Source organism: Trichomycterus rosablanca, chromosome 11 (genome assembly GCF_030014385.1).
Source record: "Trichomycterus rosablanca isolate fTriRos1 chromosome 11, fTriRos1.hap1, whole genome shotgun sequence".
NCBI lineage: Eukaryota > Metazoa > Chordata > Actinopteri > Siluriformes > Trichomycteridae > Trichomycterus > Trichomycterus rosablanca.
Genome location: NC_085998.1, coordinates 16,988,895 through 17,006,687, shown reverse-complemented (window position 1 = coordinate 17,006,687; position 17,793 = coordinate 16,988,895). Strand labels below are relative to the sequence as shown.

The following is a 17,793-nucleotide window of genomic DNA, read 5'->3' as shown; positions in this document are numbered from 1 at the left end:
AACTTTTCAAGATGGGTGGTGACCATGGCGGCCATTTTGAAGTCGGCCATTTTGGATCCAACTTTAGTTTTTTCAATGGAAAGAGGGTCATGTGACACATCAAACTTATTGAGAATTTCACAAGAAAAACAATGGTGTGCTTGGTTTTAACGTAACTTTATTCTTTCATGAGTTATTTACAAGTTTCTGACCACTTATAAAATGTGTTCAAAGTGCTGCCTATTGTGTTGGATTTGTCAATGCAACCCTCTTCTCCTACTCTTCACACACTGATAGCAACACCGCAGAAGAAATGCTAGCACAGGCTTCCAGTAGCCGTAGTTTCAGGTGCTGCACATCTTGATCTTCACAGCATAGACAATTGCCTTCAGATGACCCCAAAGATAAAAGTCTAAGGGGGTCAGATCGGGAGACCTTGGGGGCCATTCAACTGGCCCACGACGACCAATCCACTTTCCAGGAAACTGTTCATCTAGGAATGCTCGGACCTGACACCCATAATGTGGTGATGCACCATCTTGCTGGAAAAACTCAGGGAACGTGCCAGCTTCAGTGCATAAAGAGGGAAACACATCATCATGTAGCAATTTCAAATATCCAGTGGCCTTGAGGTTTCCATTGATGAAGAATGGCCCCACTATCTTTGTACCCCATATACCACACCATACCATCAGTTTTTGTGTTCCAACAGTCTTGGAGGGATCTATCCAATGTGGGTTAGTGTCAGACCAATAGCGGTGGTTTTGTTTGTTAACTTCACCATTCACATAAAAGTTTGCCTCATTACTGAACAAAATGTTCTGTGTAAACTGAGGGTCCTGTTCCAATTTTTGTTTTGCCCATTCTGCAAATTCAGTGCGCCGATCTGGGTCATCCTCGTTGAGATGCTGCAGCAGCTGGAGTTTGTAAGGGTGCCATTTGTAAGTAGCTAATATCCGCCGAAGGGATGTTCGACTGATGCCACTCTCCAGTGACATGCGGCGAGTGCTACGCTGTGGGCTCTTGCTGAATGAAGCTAGGACAGCCACTGATGTTTCTTCATTAGTGACAGTTTTCATGTGTCCACATTTTGGCAACTGAACCAGTTTCACGAAACTTGGCAAGCAGTTGCTAACTGTAGCATGGGAGATGGGTGGTCTCGTAGGGTGTCTTGCATTGAAATCTGCTGCAATGACCCGGGTACTGCGTTCACCAGACATCAACACAATTTCTATCCGCTCCTCACGTGTTAACCTCTGCGACATGTCAATGGCTGTAAACAAAGAGAAACTTGTAAATAACTCATGAAAGAATAAGGTTACGTTAAAACCAAGCACACCCTTGTTTTTCTTGTGAAATTCTCAATAAGTTTGATGTGTCACATGACCCTCTTCCCATTGAAAAAACTAAAGTTGGATCCAAAATGGCCGCCATGGTCACCACCCATCTTGAAAAGTTTTCCCCCTCCCATATACTAATGTGCCACAAACAGGAAGTTAATATCACCAACCATTCCCATTTTATTTAGGTGTATCCATATAAATGGCCCACCCTGTATTATGGTGTATGGTACAGCACACGTACTGTACTGAAATGTGATGTGTTTTTTATGTACAGTACTACTGTATATCATTGTTTATTACAGGAATGTCTATTCTATCATTTAAGATTCAAGGGAAAATATACTTGAACAAAAAAGACTATTTAAGACATTAGAAAGGTTAGGTAAGGGGGGGGGTTGGGAGGTCTGGCATGAATTAATTCTATTTACATTATTTCTTATGGGAAAAATAGGTTTAATTTAAGAACATTTTGACTTAAGAACAACCCCTTTGGGGTGATGCATTTTGTAGATGGATAAAAACTCTATACTCTTCCCCTAAGGCTGCAGTTCTTACCAACGGTATGATATCCCAGTTCTTTAATATATCCAGATCAACTCGTCAAGGGTGTAGCCTTAGTCCACTATTGTTCACAATCTTCCTTGAACCATTAGCCATACTGATCAGGGACGAGCCCAGAATTAAAGGAGTTATTGGGGGTAAGAGGGAACATAAATTATTCCTTTATGCAGATGACATTCTAGTATTAAATCAGGACCCAGTTGATTCCATACCAGTGCTGCTGGAAGTTATTGAATCATTCTCCAAAATATCAGGGTATTGTATTAACTGGCACAAGTCAGAAGCAATGCCAGTGTCCCAAGCCTGTTCCTCTAACTCATTGTCTGCCTGCAAATTTAAATGGTTTTCAAAAGGTATGAAATACTTAGGTATAGAACTGAACCCAGACATAGAAGAAATTATTACTACTAATATGGAAAAATTATTAAACAAAATTAAAGTGAACTTAGAGAAATGGAGTAGACTACACCTGACTTTATGGGGGAAGGTAAATATAATTAAGATGGTGATAGCTCCACAGATTAACTATCTAACGGGGATGATACCCATAGCTATCCCACAACAATTATTAATAAGATACAATAATATGATTAAACATTTTCTTTGGGATGGGAGAAAACCCAGGATTCAAATAAAAAAACTTTATCAATCTAAAAAGGCAGGGGGTCTTTCACTACCAAATATAGAACACTATAGTATTTCTTTAGAAATGGCAAAGCTTGCCAAGCACTGGAGTGGAAACAACACTGATTTGGATTGGATCTTGATTGAAAAAGAACTCACATCACCTTTTACACCTATTGAAATTCTTTCACAGACATTAAAGAGGGAGAAATACAACTACCTGAATAATCCTATATTAATACATTCAAAAGCAGTTTGGCAAAATGTACACAAAAAATGTAAAATCACTCATTATAACCAAAAGTATGCTTCTATATGGCACAACCCAAAAATAAAAATAGATAAACAGACTATATGTTGGTCTCATTGGAAAAAAAAGGGGATCAACACATTAAGCGATTTATTTGAAGAGGGCAGTCTTCTTCCTTATAATATATTAAAAGAGAAATTTAATTTGGAGGGTCAGGGTCACTTTTGGAAATACTTACAGATTAGACACTGTGTAAATAAAAAGGTTCACTTCCTTCAGGATAAAAACACAATAGAATATTATATGGATTTACCAACAAAGTATCACAAAGCATCTAAGTGGTACGAGATATGCCCTTGGACAAATAATAACAGTTGTGATCATTTGAGGGTAATATGGGAGAGAGATTTGTCTCATGTAGTGGATGAGAAGACCTGGGAGGGGATCCTTTCCAATGCCGAGAAATATATCAGAGAAGCCAAAAACAAATTTATTCAGTATAAAATAATTCATAGATACTATTATACCCCAACAAGACTTTATAGAATGGGCCTAATAAAAGACGACTTATGTTGGAAATGTAGAAAAGAACGTGGTACATATATGCATGCTTTATGGGAATGTCCTAAAGTTTTGCCCTTGTGGATGAATGTATTAGACCTTATGAGTAAATGGTTGGGATATGATCTGCCCAGATCACCAGGACTGTGTCTCCTTGGGGACAAATCTCAAGTGCCACACCTAAGCAAGCCTATGTTTAGGATATTAAAAACTGGACTATTAACTTGTGCTCGAGTAATTTTAAGGTGTTGGAAGGAACCTCATACCCCTACGCTGAATATGTGGAAGACTGTAATGATGGAGAGTGTGGCATGTGAGAAAATGCTGGGCAGATTGAACTGGACAAACGATAACATCATGGAACAATGGGATAGTTTCAGTAAACACTTGTCTGGAAGGCACAGCCAAACCTTGTAAAGACACTGATTAATAGATATAACCGTACCGGAGATGGTGTACAATCGCCAGTTTATTTGTCAATGTGACTAGCAGATGCCTTGTTTACTTATTTTTCTGTCTCAATCGTTGATGTCCTGTATACCTGCCTGATTGTAAATGTAATTGTGTATTTTATTTTATTTTATTTTTATTATTTATTTATTTATCTATTATTATTTTTATTTTATTTTTCCTTCTTGTATTCATATTCATGTTAAAAAACCTAATAAAATTTAAATTCCAAAAAAAAAAAAAGAACAACCCTTTGGAACCAATTAAGTTCGTAAGTCAAGGGTCTACTGTACAATCATTTACCGCTACAACCGCAACGCTATTACACCCGCTCTCAACCAACTTAGCTTACAATGCTGTTAACAGATGATCATTTCTCGGAGCTTGTATTGCAGTCCCTACCCTCACGTGACTATGACGTCATGAATCACTAAACCGACATATCATTTATTTTAATGCGTATTATAATATTGCTTATTTATATTTAAATTAAATAATTTTTTGCAATTCCATATATAAAAATAACAATTTGTACTCGTTATTTATGACAGCTTTGATAATAAACGGAAATTTGACCAAATGAACCGTTTTCAGAATGTTTTGTGGTGTTTCTGCGCCATCATGTGGATCTTTGCTGAGGTAACTTGTACAGTTGCTAGCTTGGATTAGCTCGTCCTCCAGGGAGGTTTACTATGTAAAGATGAGTAAATAAACATTAAACAATGTGGCTGCAGCGCAACAGTGTCTGTACAGGAGCTAAAATACTAAAGAAAATAAAGTTCAACACGTTTCCATGTTGTGTTTTGAGCACTGAGGCATATCGAGTGATTCATGAGAGGAAAAAGCGGCGTTTTACTGTCAAACTGAACAGTGAAGGTAAACACAAGAAACCGGATGGTTTTATACGAACTGGACTTGTCTATACTTCTTAAAATACAATGTATAAATCATGTGTTCTTCTTTTAATAGAAATAGTTAAAAGTGCAGTGCTAAAATACTCGTACACGAGTACTCGAGTTGAGTACATGAATGATAAATGTGCAATGTCCACTTTGGCTTTTTGTAAAATAAACACAAACACACTTATTAAATAATTATTAAATAACTTTTCAGTTAGAGGTTTTTCATACAATCATATACAATTATATAATAACAAAACTAAATTTTCACTGCACTCCTGTGGCTTACAAAAATAAAGTAAACAAAAGTGTTACTGGAGAACAAATGTTTTAAACTTTAAATTCTTTTTCTATTTAATTTTTTTCCCATTTACGGCCGTAAAATATCCCCACACAGCTCCTCTCTCTCTCACTGCTACGTGTGCCGCTTACTCACGTGACGGTACGACAACAAAGCAGAGCAGGAGGAGTGAGGAGCGCGTATACAGACATGGTTCTACTGATAAAACGGGAGAAACGTGCTGAATGTAGCGGAGGAAAAGTACAACTGGAGTATCGATACTATCGATATTTGGATCGATCCGCCCACCCCTAGTAATAAGGTTAGAATAGACGTGTGATGGTGTCAATACCTAGCATAGCCAACTAGTTTACAGCTGAGATACTGACTAAAACCCAAATAACCCATACACCATAACTGTTATTATTATGAAAGATATACAATAAATACTTGTGCACTGTGTGCAGTACACTAACTATACGAAATACTGTACATTACAGCTGTGAGTTGATACCCAAGATCAACAATATCGGTACTTGTTAGCTTAGTCGCTAGTGTTAGCTGCTAAGCTATGCGCGATGATTTTTGTTTCCATTAGTCAAAGTCAAAGTGAACTTTGTCATTCAGACTATACAGCTAGGAGTGCACATCTGAACGAGATTGCGTTTCTCAAGCTCCAATGTGCAGAATATGAAACAAAACACTCCGTATTTATAACTCTACCATATTATTATTGTAATACATACATTTTTTATAAGTAGCTGCTCTCAGTAGGGTTGTAGATAAATGCAATTGTTTAAAGCGGTCCAATGTCTTGTTTCTGGGTGCTTTACTTTCTCACAACCTTACCATCATGGCGTATCACCACCAAGCGGTTGTGTTTGAGGGGTAAATAAATGTGTAAAATTTTAATAGTGACCGAATACATGTGGCCTATAAAAATAGATGCTATTTTGTTTACATTTACAACCACAAAATTAAAAGAAAAGAGTTCTCATTCACTGAAACGAATTAGAGCCTCACTACACATGCTCCATTTGCGTAGGGTGCGCAAAGTGCGTAAGGTGCGTCCGTGCTTTACGTAAAATTGCCCCATTTCTGTATGTGCAAAGCAAAGTATTCAAAAATAGTGAAAAACTTACACAAAACTTACAATCTTCCAATGCCCACCAATGTTCTGATGTCTGTTAGGATTTTAACAACATAACAACGTGATGGTACCACAACAAAACACAGTAGAGCAGGAGGGGAGGAGCGAGGTGAGCATGTAAGATGTGAGAGGAGCTGCTACCGTCTGTACAGACACGGTTTTTACATTCTGATGAAACAGGAGAAACGTACTGAATGTTGCGGAGAAAAAGTAAAACTGAAGTATCGATCCCATCACACTAGTATCAATTTGATTCCTTTACCAACGTTGGTATCGATAATATTGATATTTGGATCGATCCGCCCACCCCTGTTTGACATTAAAACTTGTGAACTGATGACTCTTGTGTGATGTGACTGCCGTTTTTGTCATGAATGTAACCAAAGCGTGTAAAACACGACGTTAAATTATAAATAGAGAATGAATAAATAACTGAATATGGGTCAATAATTTGTTTTGTAAACCACAAGATGGCAGTGTATGCTAGAACAATTGTGTTTTCAGACACAAAGCCCGACTTGTAAACCTTATTAGTTGAGAAAGGCTATGACAACATTCAGTTGAGAGCAAATCCACCACGGTAATTATAAACACTAGCATTAGCAACAACAGGATGATTTTCGGTTTGCCCTGGTGCAGCTGTTGTGGTGTTTAATCTTCTGTAGCCCTGTTGAAGGTTGTTTTTTATTCATGCCAAAATACATTGCAGTTGAGTTTAATTATGGCACTAATTTTGCCTCACTTCAGTGGCTATTCTGTCTGATCAATTAACAGTCTTGCACTGTTTTTTGTTGCACCCATAAGGCCTGCTTTGGTTCACTTGGTCCCTGGTCAAAAGAGGTAAGAACATTTAGTGGGTATTTAGGTACTGTATGGGTCATTGGTCTGTTAAAACAACCAAAAATATGGAATAGTGAATTTTAAACATACCACAGTGAACTGTGCAATGTAAAAGGGGTTATAAGTAATATTGTTAGCAGTGATCAGGGGCATTTCTATACTACTTGTTGTACTGAGGCACACAAAGAAGGGCACAGCTGTACCTCGGTGGTTGACAGTCGGTCATAGGGGCAAACTGTGCATCAGGTAAAAAGTTTGTTACACACTTAGTAGGTGAAGTGATTTGACACTTAACACAGTTGAGTGTTACTCTGCCATGTATTCGAAGTGGAAAAAGTCTAAATCTTTTAATATTTTCTTCTCACCAACACGGTACATGCATTACACTCTGTAATGCTGTGAGAGAATTGTGTAATTGTGATGTTGTTTGCTATATATAAGTGGTTACATCCAAAACATAGCTATAAGCTATCATTACCTTGTCTGGTGCACGAATGACTTTGTTTATTTTGAATATTTACATATGTTCACGCCATTTGGAAAAAAAAAAGATTTAGCATGGACTTAGTGTTAGCTGCATATTGCTAGACACCAATCACTGGAGAAAGATCTCATGCTCGGCAAAGTTAGTGGAAAACGCGGACGTGGAAGACCTGCAACACGATGGATTGACAACATCACAGAGACAATGAACACTACAATATCAACGTTAATCAAAATGGCTGAAGACAGAAGGATGTACAGAGCTACTATTCACCGTGTCGCCATGGATCATCAATGATCACGAAGGCCGGGAAGAAGTGTTAGCTGATCAAGATTTTGGAAACATGCTGGGGCATAATGGGAAATGTAGTGCCTTTGCATGGCATGTCCTTTAGTTTTGCTCATCAGTTCAGGATAAAACAGAAAGCTTTTTGGTTTTCTTATTTACTTTTCACCACAATGATTTCACTGGGGCACAACAACCTTTTGGATCCTATGGCAGCAGTAGCAACAGTAGAGGTAATAGCAGCAGTAGTAGTAGTTGCAGTAGCAGCAGTAGTAGTAGTAATAGTATTAGCATCGGTGGTAATAAAAGTAGAGACAGCAGTAGTGTTAGTGGCCTATAATGTAAAGAAAATGAAAAACACATTGGAAAAATTGTAAACAAATTGTTTTGTGAAAAACACAAAGCACCATGTCAGCACTATGCTCATGTATGCTTATCACATCTGAAATATTGTAACTGTAATTCAGTCTGTCACAACCAAAAAAAATAGGTTGCTGTAGGTTTCATAAATCACAACTGTTGCTAAATCACAAGCTGCAGTTTTCATAAATCACAACTGTTGTTTACTCTGTTAACAAATGCAAATAGTGCACTTACAATTTCTACACATGGTTTTAAGCTTAACTCTGAAATTTAGGGACATTTATCATAGCTCTAATAGGACTAGTCTTAGACTAGTCAAAGACTGTACTGGTTCTGTACTGTTGATTCGGGCCTTTGTTTTATATAATTGCAATTAATAGTATGTCCACCATAAATTGCTTTATTTATTTATTTCTTAGTTTTGACATTTATTTTCGATAACGGCATAGTGCAGGGACACAGTGGGAAGCCTTATTTAGAAAAGCTGCCTTTAAATAATGCAGACTTGCATTTACACCATAAGCTTGCTCCCAGAGAGAAGCTTTAGAGTCCTTTTGACCCTAATTCCAGTCGATAAATATGAATACAAATAGTCTCTGTCTGCCCTTTGTGCCCCCTAAATACATTTTGTCCTTATACAAACCTTTAAGTACTGAGAGGGTAACAGCTATTAGTCATCTCTGGTTATTAAATATAGATAGTGATGATATGTTGCTTTGTTGTTTGTTATTAATATAGATAATTACATAGTGGTAGATTCTAGCAACTCTACAATGTCAGCCCATCATATTTTTAATAGTAATAAAAGAGAGGACAACTGAGTGCTGTTTAAGCACAAATGCAAAGTTGGTACAGTAGGAAAAATGTAAATAAAAACAGACAGCAATGATTTGCAGATTCTTTCGAACCTATTTTTGATTGAAAACAGTACAAAGACAGAATATCATATCAACTTTATTGTTTTTTTCTTTTATTTTTAATTTGATTCCTGCAAAACCTTCCAAAAAAAGTTGGCATGGAGCAAAGCACAAACTTCTGCTTTGTGTCAGGATGTTGTTGTGTCAGAATGTTGCTGATGTAGGGTTTCTGTATTTCGTATTAAAGTTGTAATTTGCCTTTGCTGTGATGAACTGTATTTACTGACAAGGTTTTTCTGAGGTGTTTCTAAACCCATGTGGTTATAACGAGTCATTTTTGATGCAGTTTGAGAAATCAAAGTTTACAGGCATTTAACATTGGTTTTGGCTTTGCCCCTTCTGCTATCTGTTGATGATGTTATGGAGATGATAAAATCCTTAAATGCACTGAGTTGCGCTTAAACTGTTGGACTATGTGCTTATCATAGAGTCCTTTCACATGACCTTGTGTTTGTCCTCGATAAGTTCACTAACATGACCATAAGCAGCATGACCCTCTCACAACAACCTAACTAAAATACATGGAATCATGGTAAAGAGGTTGATTTTTGATCCATACAAGAAAGTACATTACCATGATTATATACCAGGCAACAGATGGGACTAATTCAAAAACCCATCTGAGATGATCAGTGTGTAGGAGTTTGGCTTCATTGCCATGTGTACTCCGCTCGTTTCTGCTTTTGCACCTTTGCGCACAGAAGCACATGTTTGAGTAGTCTGATTAAATATGCATCTGATCTTAGATTAGATGTGGAAACATGATACATTAGTGCAGGTTCTAGGGGTTTGAGTTTAGATACAGAGTTGAATGAATTAGAGGCTTGAGGACAAAGCCAGGAATCACAGATGGCTGACGTTAACTATAACTCACAGAGCAAGGTGACAGGGCACACTGGTACCCCTTTTCCACTAAAAAAACCATGGTTGTTGAACCGTTTCTGTTCAGGTTTCTTAGAACCTTGGTGTTCTGTAGAGAACCGATGCGCATTTCCACCAGTTTTTGAGAACCAAGCCTGCGTCATCAACGGTGGGCGTTACACAACAAAAGTTAAGAGTAGTAATATCATGGCAGAGTGTGTAGATTATGTGCGAGCATTTGTGCTGTTGTTACAGATGTTCGTTTTTATGCAAAAAGCATCAATCAGCTATAGGTGATAAGAAGACGTGACGTGTTTGTCTCAGTTGTTGTTTTATTTAGTTCATTGACGTGAGAAACATTTTGCGCTTCGGATTCACCGCGACCCTCGGCGCAAATAGCCGGTTTACTCAGCGCTCGAATTGAGCGATAAAACATCACTAAAGTTCCACAACACGAACAAACATCTGTGTGAAATAAACATCAAATCCACTCTAAAATACAACATGTATCTGTGTTTAACTGGATTAACTTCATGTGTGTTTATGCAGCTCGAGGAGTTGAAAAAGCTTCAGGCTTTATTTTTCACGTTAAGCGGTGTTCGTTCTGTCCGGTTCACTTTTATCACGTCATATCACACAATTCACTTTTTTAAAGGCGCTTTGAAAATATCAGCGGCAAACTGGCTCAAAAATTTAATCAGGTGAACTTTAAAAGATAAAAATGCAGCATTAAGCTCCATACGAGACCCCAGCTGACGCCATTGTTGCTGTCGCTATGCTGTACAACATGACACGCCCACAGGTTACGTCACGGTTCGCGCTGAAAAACCAAGTATTCTGTGGTGCCAGATTGGCCCACTAGTTCGCTCTCTGAAACCTCTTTTTTCCGGTGAAAACACGCGGAACCGGTTCAAAGTCAAGTTCGGGAACCGGAACGGGCTCCGTGCCGCGTCGGTGGAAAACAGATCTCAGCAGGCTACTTAAGTTTTGCTAGAAGCTCACAATCAGGGCTTATTTTCCTGAAATGTTCCATGTAGCATGATGGTTACTGTAGGATAACATTACATTATCATGACTGAGGAATTTCATTTTTAGATTAATGTAAAAATGGATACTACACCTTAATGTTGCATTACAGTAAAAATTAGTACTATATGGTTTGCACAGGGTGGCAAGGTGGCTCTGTTGGTAATACTGTCGCCACACAGCAAGAAGGTCCTGGGTTCAATTTCCAGGTGGAGTGGTTGGGGTCATTTCGGTGTGTAGTTTGCATGTTCTTTCCATGTTTGCATGGGTTTCAGTTAGGTTATTTGGAGATACTAAAATTGCCCTAGATGTAAATGTCCAGGGTGTTTCCTGCCTTTCAACTGGTTAACTGTACCCACCGGGACCCTGGCCAGGACAAAGGGATTGTAAAACAGAAATGATTGGATCCTTTGCACAAACAAATTTGATGCCAGAAACACAAATGCCTATTCTGTGGTCTGTCAGTCAAGTATACATACTCTGTGTCTATGAAACCCTGTTATAGTGTGTACAGAATGAAGCCTGGCATTGTCTTGCTGAAGTAACCATAGACTTAACAGGAAAAGACGTCGCCTTGATGGCAGCGTATGTCTTAAATCCCAATATATGCCACCATCTCAGTGATACCTTCACACATAAGAAAGGCACTGATGCACCACAAAACATGAGAGATGTTGGCTTTTGCACCTTTTGCTGACAACAGTCTGGGTGGTCCTTTTTATTTTTGGCACAGAGAACTTGACGTCTGTTTTCCTAAAAACAAGCTGAAGTCTGGACTCATCTGGCCACAGCACATTTTAACTGTCTTTTAGGAAATCTAAGATTAGTTTGGACCTATAAAACTCAGCAACATATCTGCATTAAATTGATGTATGGTTTTCTCCTTGTGTAATAGAGTTCCAGATTGAATTTCTTTATGCAGCGGCGGACTGTGTTGAGTTAAACGAGTTTTCCAAAGTACTTCAGAGCCCATGTGGCTATATTTAGTACAGTACAATGATTGTTTCTCATGCTATGGAGTCAAATGTTACACACATTCAACAGCCAGGTTTCTGGCCTAGCATTATATAAACTAATATTTTTCAAGATTCCCTTAATCTTTTCAAAGTATTATATATGGTAGCTGGTAAAAGACTTAAACCATTTGCAATCTTGCTTTGAGATGTGTTTTGTTGAGTTGATTGACATTTCTCTCACAAAGTTAGGGACAAAGTGATAAGGTGACCCATCTTTGCTTGCAAAGAGTGAGGTTTTGGTGGACCTTCTTATATACCCAATGTTTTAAAATGGTGTAGGTTGTATATTCTATAAACCTTTCACCTTTTTGCACATGTCCCAACTTTTTTGAGTGCAATTTAAGTATCAAATTCAAATTTTGTTTGTATGTACAAATACAATAGGTCAGCCTACGATATGAAAGAAAAAAGTAATTTCTTTCTTTTGTCAGTTAAATAAATGTTCAAAAGCATTACCAAAGCACAGATTTCTTGAAAATGAGGTTTGTATGTTTTAAATTGTATTTTTTAATGACTTAACAGAAAAATCATACTGTTCCTTTGTCCACTGGCTTTGCATTAGTAAAAAAAAAAACCTCTACCTTTGCATTTTGAGAGACGTTAGCAAAATAAACTGTGTCATTTTTGCAAATATAAATACATTTCAATGGCTTTAAAATTTTGCAACATGTACGTGAATTTACATTAGTTTTGGCTATCATAAGTTGCTGTTTTTTACTGACTGTTGCTATGGTGTGGCAATTCCTACACAAACTTCAAAGAATGATTGAGAAGCTGTGTGATCAGAGAAGGTAAATGGACCATATACATACTCAACCAATTGTGACATGTGAAAAGGTGAGCCCTTAAAGAGATGGATTTAAGCAACGCATGAACGCATGAATATACACAATGCATGGCCATCATAGTAAGAAAAACCCAAGTCCAAGATACTTTAGGCAATTTAGAGTACATGCCAAGAGAAAATATGTATGCTCATCCATTCAATAGGCATTAAATTAATTTTAGAGACAGCTTAAATACAAGTATAAACATAAATGGTAGTATGGTAATAATGGTAGTACATACAGTAATGAGCAACATATATGATAGATATTAATTACCCTGAAACTCTGATTTATTCCTTTAACAGTGGCAAGCTTCCAAATGCCGACAGGATGATGCAAAGCTAAGTCTAATAAGGGCAAGTCAGTGTGTAATTAGATGAGGTTAAATCCCCCTCAGTGAGTGTCAGTACTGTACAGTGTCTGAGTGCTTTTCCCATTTTACACACTGATGCAACAAACACATTCACTCACTCTTACCACCCATGGTGAAAAAGATGCTGTTTATTTGACTTACACAGTGCATGGTAATGCATGTTCACTTACCATAGCTGTAAGATGCCTTTAGCATTTACTAAAGCTTTAACCCTTACATTTCCGATTTTCTGTCTGGCTGCACATACCAGCTATGCTTTTACAGGACACCAAGTGTCACATTGTAAAGTCATGACTGATAATGAGCTAACATTTCATGCAATTAAGTTATTACTGCACAGATTAGTGTGCATCTGATAGCAAATTTATTGAAGCAAAATAACAATGTCATGGGAACAATTTCTCCCTAAAGACTCTTGAAGGCTTGTGACTTGCATGAGGGAAGTTAACACATTGGAATGTTTTTAAATGATTTAGTCAGAAGAGCATTTGTTAGGTCAGGTACACAATCTGGCTGGCAGTTTACATTAGAGTTCATACTAAAGTAAATCGTTGGGGTTTTGTTCAGGGCTTTGATCGGGCCAATAAAGTTGCTTTATGCACTTGCTTTTTTGCTTTCTTGCTGAAACACTTGCACTCAGTAATTAGAAGGGGTGTCTATATACATTTGGCCATAATGTGTATTTTAGTATAGCACACTATTGCACACACTCCTGTGTGAGAGCTTTGTGTGTGCTGTGACTTACTTGCAGGTGAATCAGGGTTCTCGTCATCAGAATCGGCAAAAACCTCCGTCAACTCCTGGTCCGACATGTCGGTCAGCTCTGTCAGGTCAAGCAGGTCAAAGTGCACTTCAAGGGAGGACACACTGCTCAAGGGTTCTGCAACAAAACCATCAAATAATCAAAATCACCATAATTTGGTTACCTGCATCTAATAAATATGACCAGGCCTGAATATTGTTGTATTATGGTGAACGACTTATTTGGATGGTCATTTTTGTTTTATTATTATTGTTATTATTATATTTTTTTCTACTTTAGAAGTATCTAAAACCAAAGTTCCACAGACCTTGTCTTGTTATTTGAAAGGATGTATTCAACTAACAAAGCAAACCATAAATCTTATGCTTCAGAGAGCATGACTGAAAGTCATGTGGCTAAATATTAGTAATGTAGTGATACTGTTTTTTTATTTTAATACCAATGTCTTATCCTTAAGTATAGTCCAAGGTATTGATGTCTGAAGTGGCTATAAATGAACGGAAATCATGCAAACAGCTTTAAACTTACATTTGTACATTTGCACTTGTTCATTGTCACTTGCTTTCTCAGTACCCCTATCACGTCAGCCACTAAATGGGAGGGTGAGGCTAATATGTGCTTTCTCACCTTGGGCCTCCAGCAAACCTCATTTTAATAAGCTGCATGCTGCTTCTGCAATGTCATCGATCAGGTCAGTGTTCTCAGAAAAGGGTGATTTGACACATCCAATAACACAAGGTTACAGGTTGGATTAGGCTGGTGTTGCATGATTAATCAGGGGTGGACTGGGTGGAAGGAATGATGCTTCTCCTAGCAAGAGAGCATGACTAATCAACTTCCAGCCATGATTAGCCAGTGGCATAGTCGTGACTCAAATTGGCAGGGTCTGGACAACAGGTCTGGAGGGCTTATTACGTTGCTCCACTTCTGAACAGACCAGACTTTTTAGGCAAGATTTTAATTATGCAGAAATGTATATTTATTCTTTCTTTTTACAAAAATCATACATTTAACTCTGTATATTAATGTCCATGATTTTAACTTGTTCATCAAGGTCATGGTCCGGTGTTCATATATATTTGGCCATATAGTACACATTTCAACAAATGTTTTCCTCAGCTTTTCGGAGAATTCCTGTAAAATTGTAGATGACCGCTTTACTTCAATAATAAGGTTTAAAATAAATAAGACTTATATGCTACAGTGCTAAAATAAAGCCTGGATATGATCAGTGAGCTAAATTGGCTTACCAAAACCAACATTTGGTGAAGTGACTAACTAAATTGGGCAGTGGTAGCTCAGTGGTTAAGGTACTGGACTAGTAATTAGAAGGTTGCTGGGTGTGGCGCAGCAGGATATTCCGCTAGCACACCAGCGCTGAGACTCTGAACTCCTCGGTTCGAAACCTAGCAGGCATACAGTGGGGCCAAAAAGTATTTAGTCAGCCACTGATTGTGCAAGTTCTCCTACTTAGAAAGATGAGAGAGGTCTGTAATTTTCATCATAGGTACACTTCAACTAAAAGAAATCCAGGAAATCACATTGTAGGATTTTTAAAGAATTTATTTGTAAATTATGGTGGAAAATAAGTATTTGGTCAATAACAAAAGTTCAGCTCAATACTTTGTAACATAACCTTTGTTGGCAATGACAGAGGTCAAACGTTTCCTGTAAGTCTTCACCAGGTTTGCACACACTGTAGCTGGTATTTTGGCCCATTCCTCCGCTGGGCAACACGGACTTTCAACTCCCTCCACAAATTTTCTATGGGGTTGAGGTCTGGAGACTGGCTAGGCCACTCCAGGACCTTGAAATGCTTTTTACGGAGCCACTCCTTCGTTGCCCGAGCGGTGTGTTTGGGATCGTTGTCATGCTGGAAGACCCAGCCACGTTCCATCTTCAATGCTCTAACTGATGGAAGGAGGTTTTGGCTTAAAATCTCACGATACATGGCCCCGTTCATTCTTCCCTCAACACGGATCAGTCGTCCTGTCCCCTTTGCAGAAAAACAGCCCCAAAGCATGATGTTTCCACCCCCATGCTTCACAGTAGGTATGGTGTTCTTGGGATGCAACTCAGCATTCTTCTTCCTCCAAACACGACGAGTTGAGTTTTTACCAAAAAGTTCCATTTTGGTTTCATCTGACCACATGATATTCTCCCAATCCTCTTCTGGATCATCCATATTGCTCCCACAGTTGATTTATTCACACCAACCTGCTTGCCTATTGTAGATTCACTCTTCCCAGCCTGGTGCAGGTCTACAATTTTCTTCCTGGTGTCCTTCGTCAGCTCTTTGGTCTTGGCCATGGTTGAGTCTGACTGTTTGAGGCTGTGGACAGGTGTCTTTTATACAGATAACGAGGTCAAACAGGTGCCATTAATACAGGTAACGAGTGGAGGACAGAAGAGCTTCTTAAAGAAGAAGTTACAGGTATGTGAGAGCCAGAAATCTTGCTTGTTTGTGGGTGACCAAATACTTATTTTCCACCATAATTTACAAATAAATTCTTTAAAAATCCTACAATGTAATTTCCTGGATTTTTTTTTCTCATTTTGTCTCTCATAGTTGAAGTGTACCTATGATGAAAATTACAGACCTCTCTCATCTTTCTAAGTAGGAGAACCTGCACAATCAGTGGCTGACTAAATACTTTTTGGCCCCACTGTAATTGGCAGTGCCTGCAGGGCTGGATGACCGGACTATGTGGGTGGGGTCTTCAAACGCAGTGTAAGGACCCTGATTAGCAGATAGAGAGGCGGCTGTGCAGAATGCATGGGTCTGGAAGGGTTCCGCTAAGGGCTGTGTGCGGGTCGAAGGAGGCGTGAGCAGCAATACACCCACCTTGACTGCAATCAAGGATCCCCCAGCAGCAGAAGACAAATTGACTACGCTAAATTAGGAGAAAGTGCATAAATAAAAAAAATAGAAAAAAAAGGTTGCTGGGTCAGGCCCTACCGCCACCAGGTTGCCGCTGTTGGACCCCTGAGCAAAGCCCTTTACCTTTGATTGCTCAGTCATAATTGTAAGTTGCTTTGGATAAAAGTGTCTGCTAAATGCTGCAAATGTAAATGAAACTGTTTGAGCAATTATGATATGCTTGTTGAATAACTTTGTTTATTAAACACAGCAAAATGTTTTACTAAATGTGTTGTGTTTTGCTAAAGATCTCTTTCTGTAATATCATGGTAATGCAATACCAGATGAGCTGGAAAGCAGCAGTTTTTCAATCAAGTGCTTACAGAGGAAGCACATTTAATATCTTAGTCACTTCTTAGTTAATATCTTAGTTCTTAGCAATATTGATAGAATTTAGTGTTTAACTCTGTGCATACATAGACTCAAGTGACATACAAAAGTCCATGCATACATTCTATATATTGTTTTGGAGTAGCATGCTAATTTCCTAAAGCTTTACAAGTTCCTTCTTCTTGTCAAACGGCATTGTAGGTGTGCCTGTTACTGCATAATGACTCCTTTGAAGCTTCAAACATTTCTCTTCTGGTCTCAAAACCTTACAATTTTACTTTCGTGTGGATAAAATGAGCTGACAAGCAGACAGAACCCAACACACTACCTTTGAAGTCACCTAATGAGGTTTCACCCCCTGCAGAAGAAAACGGAGATGAACGAAGAGGCAGGAACACTTTATTTCCCCACTATGAGAGCTGAAAGCTTTCTCTTGCCACCCATCATACAAACATATTTAAACAGTTTACCATTAAGGGTGTAGTTTAATGAATGCTGCTTTGAAAAGCAAACCAGAGCAGGAACAGATTGTGATAATGCCACAGTTATTATTTCACTAATACATCATAGTGTAAATATCTATTTGATCTGCTCCAGCTGCCAAATCAATGCTATGATTTTGGGTTATGAACATTGGCTATTATAATTATGATCAAATATAACAGTAGTTGGGAAACAGTATGAAAATTAT

The 17,793-nt window shown here is 38.3% G+C and overlaps 1 protein-coding gene across 1 annotated transcript in view; it reads right to left on the bottom strand.

Annotated features, from left to right (window-relative positions):
- LOC134323632 (dysbindin domain-containing protein 1-like) overlaps positions 1-17,793 on the bottom strand; it is a 32,038-nt gene that overhangs the window by 5,829 nt on the left and 8,416 nt on the right. Inside the window, exon 3 of the mRNA XM_063005209.1 lies at positions 13,835-13,969. Coding sequence (XP_062861279.1) covers positions 13,835-13,969 — 135 coding nt within the window. The remainder of the gene's footprint in view (positions 1-13,834; positions 13,970-17,793) is intronic.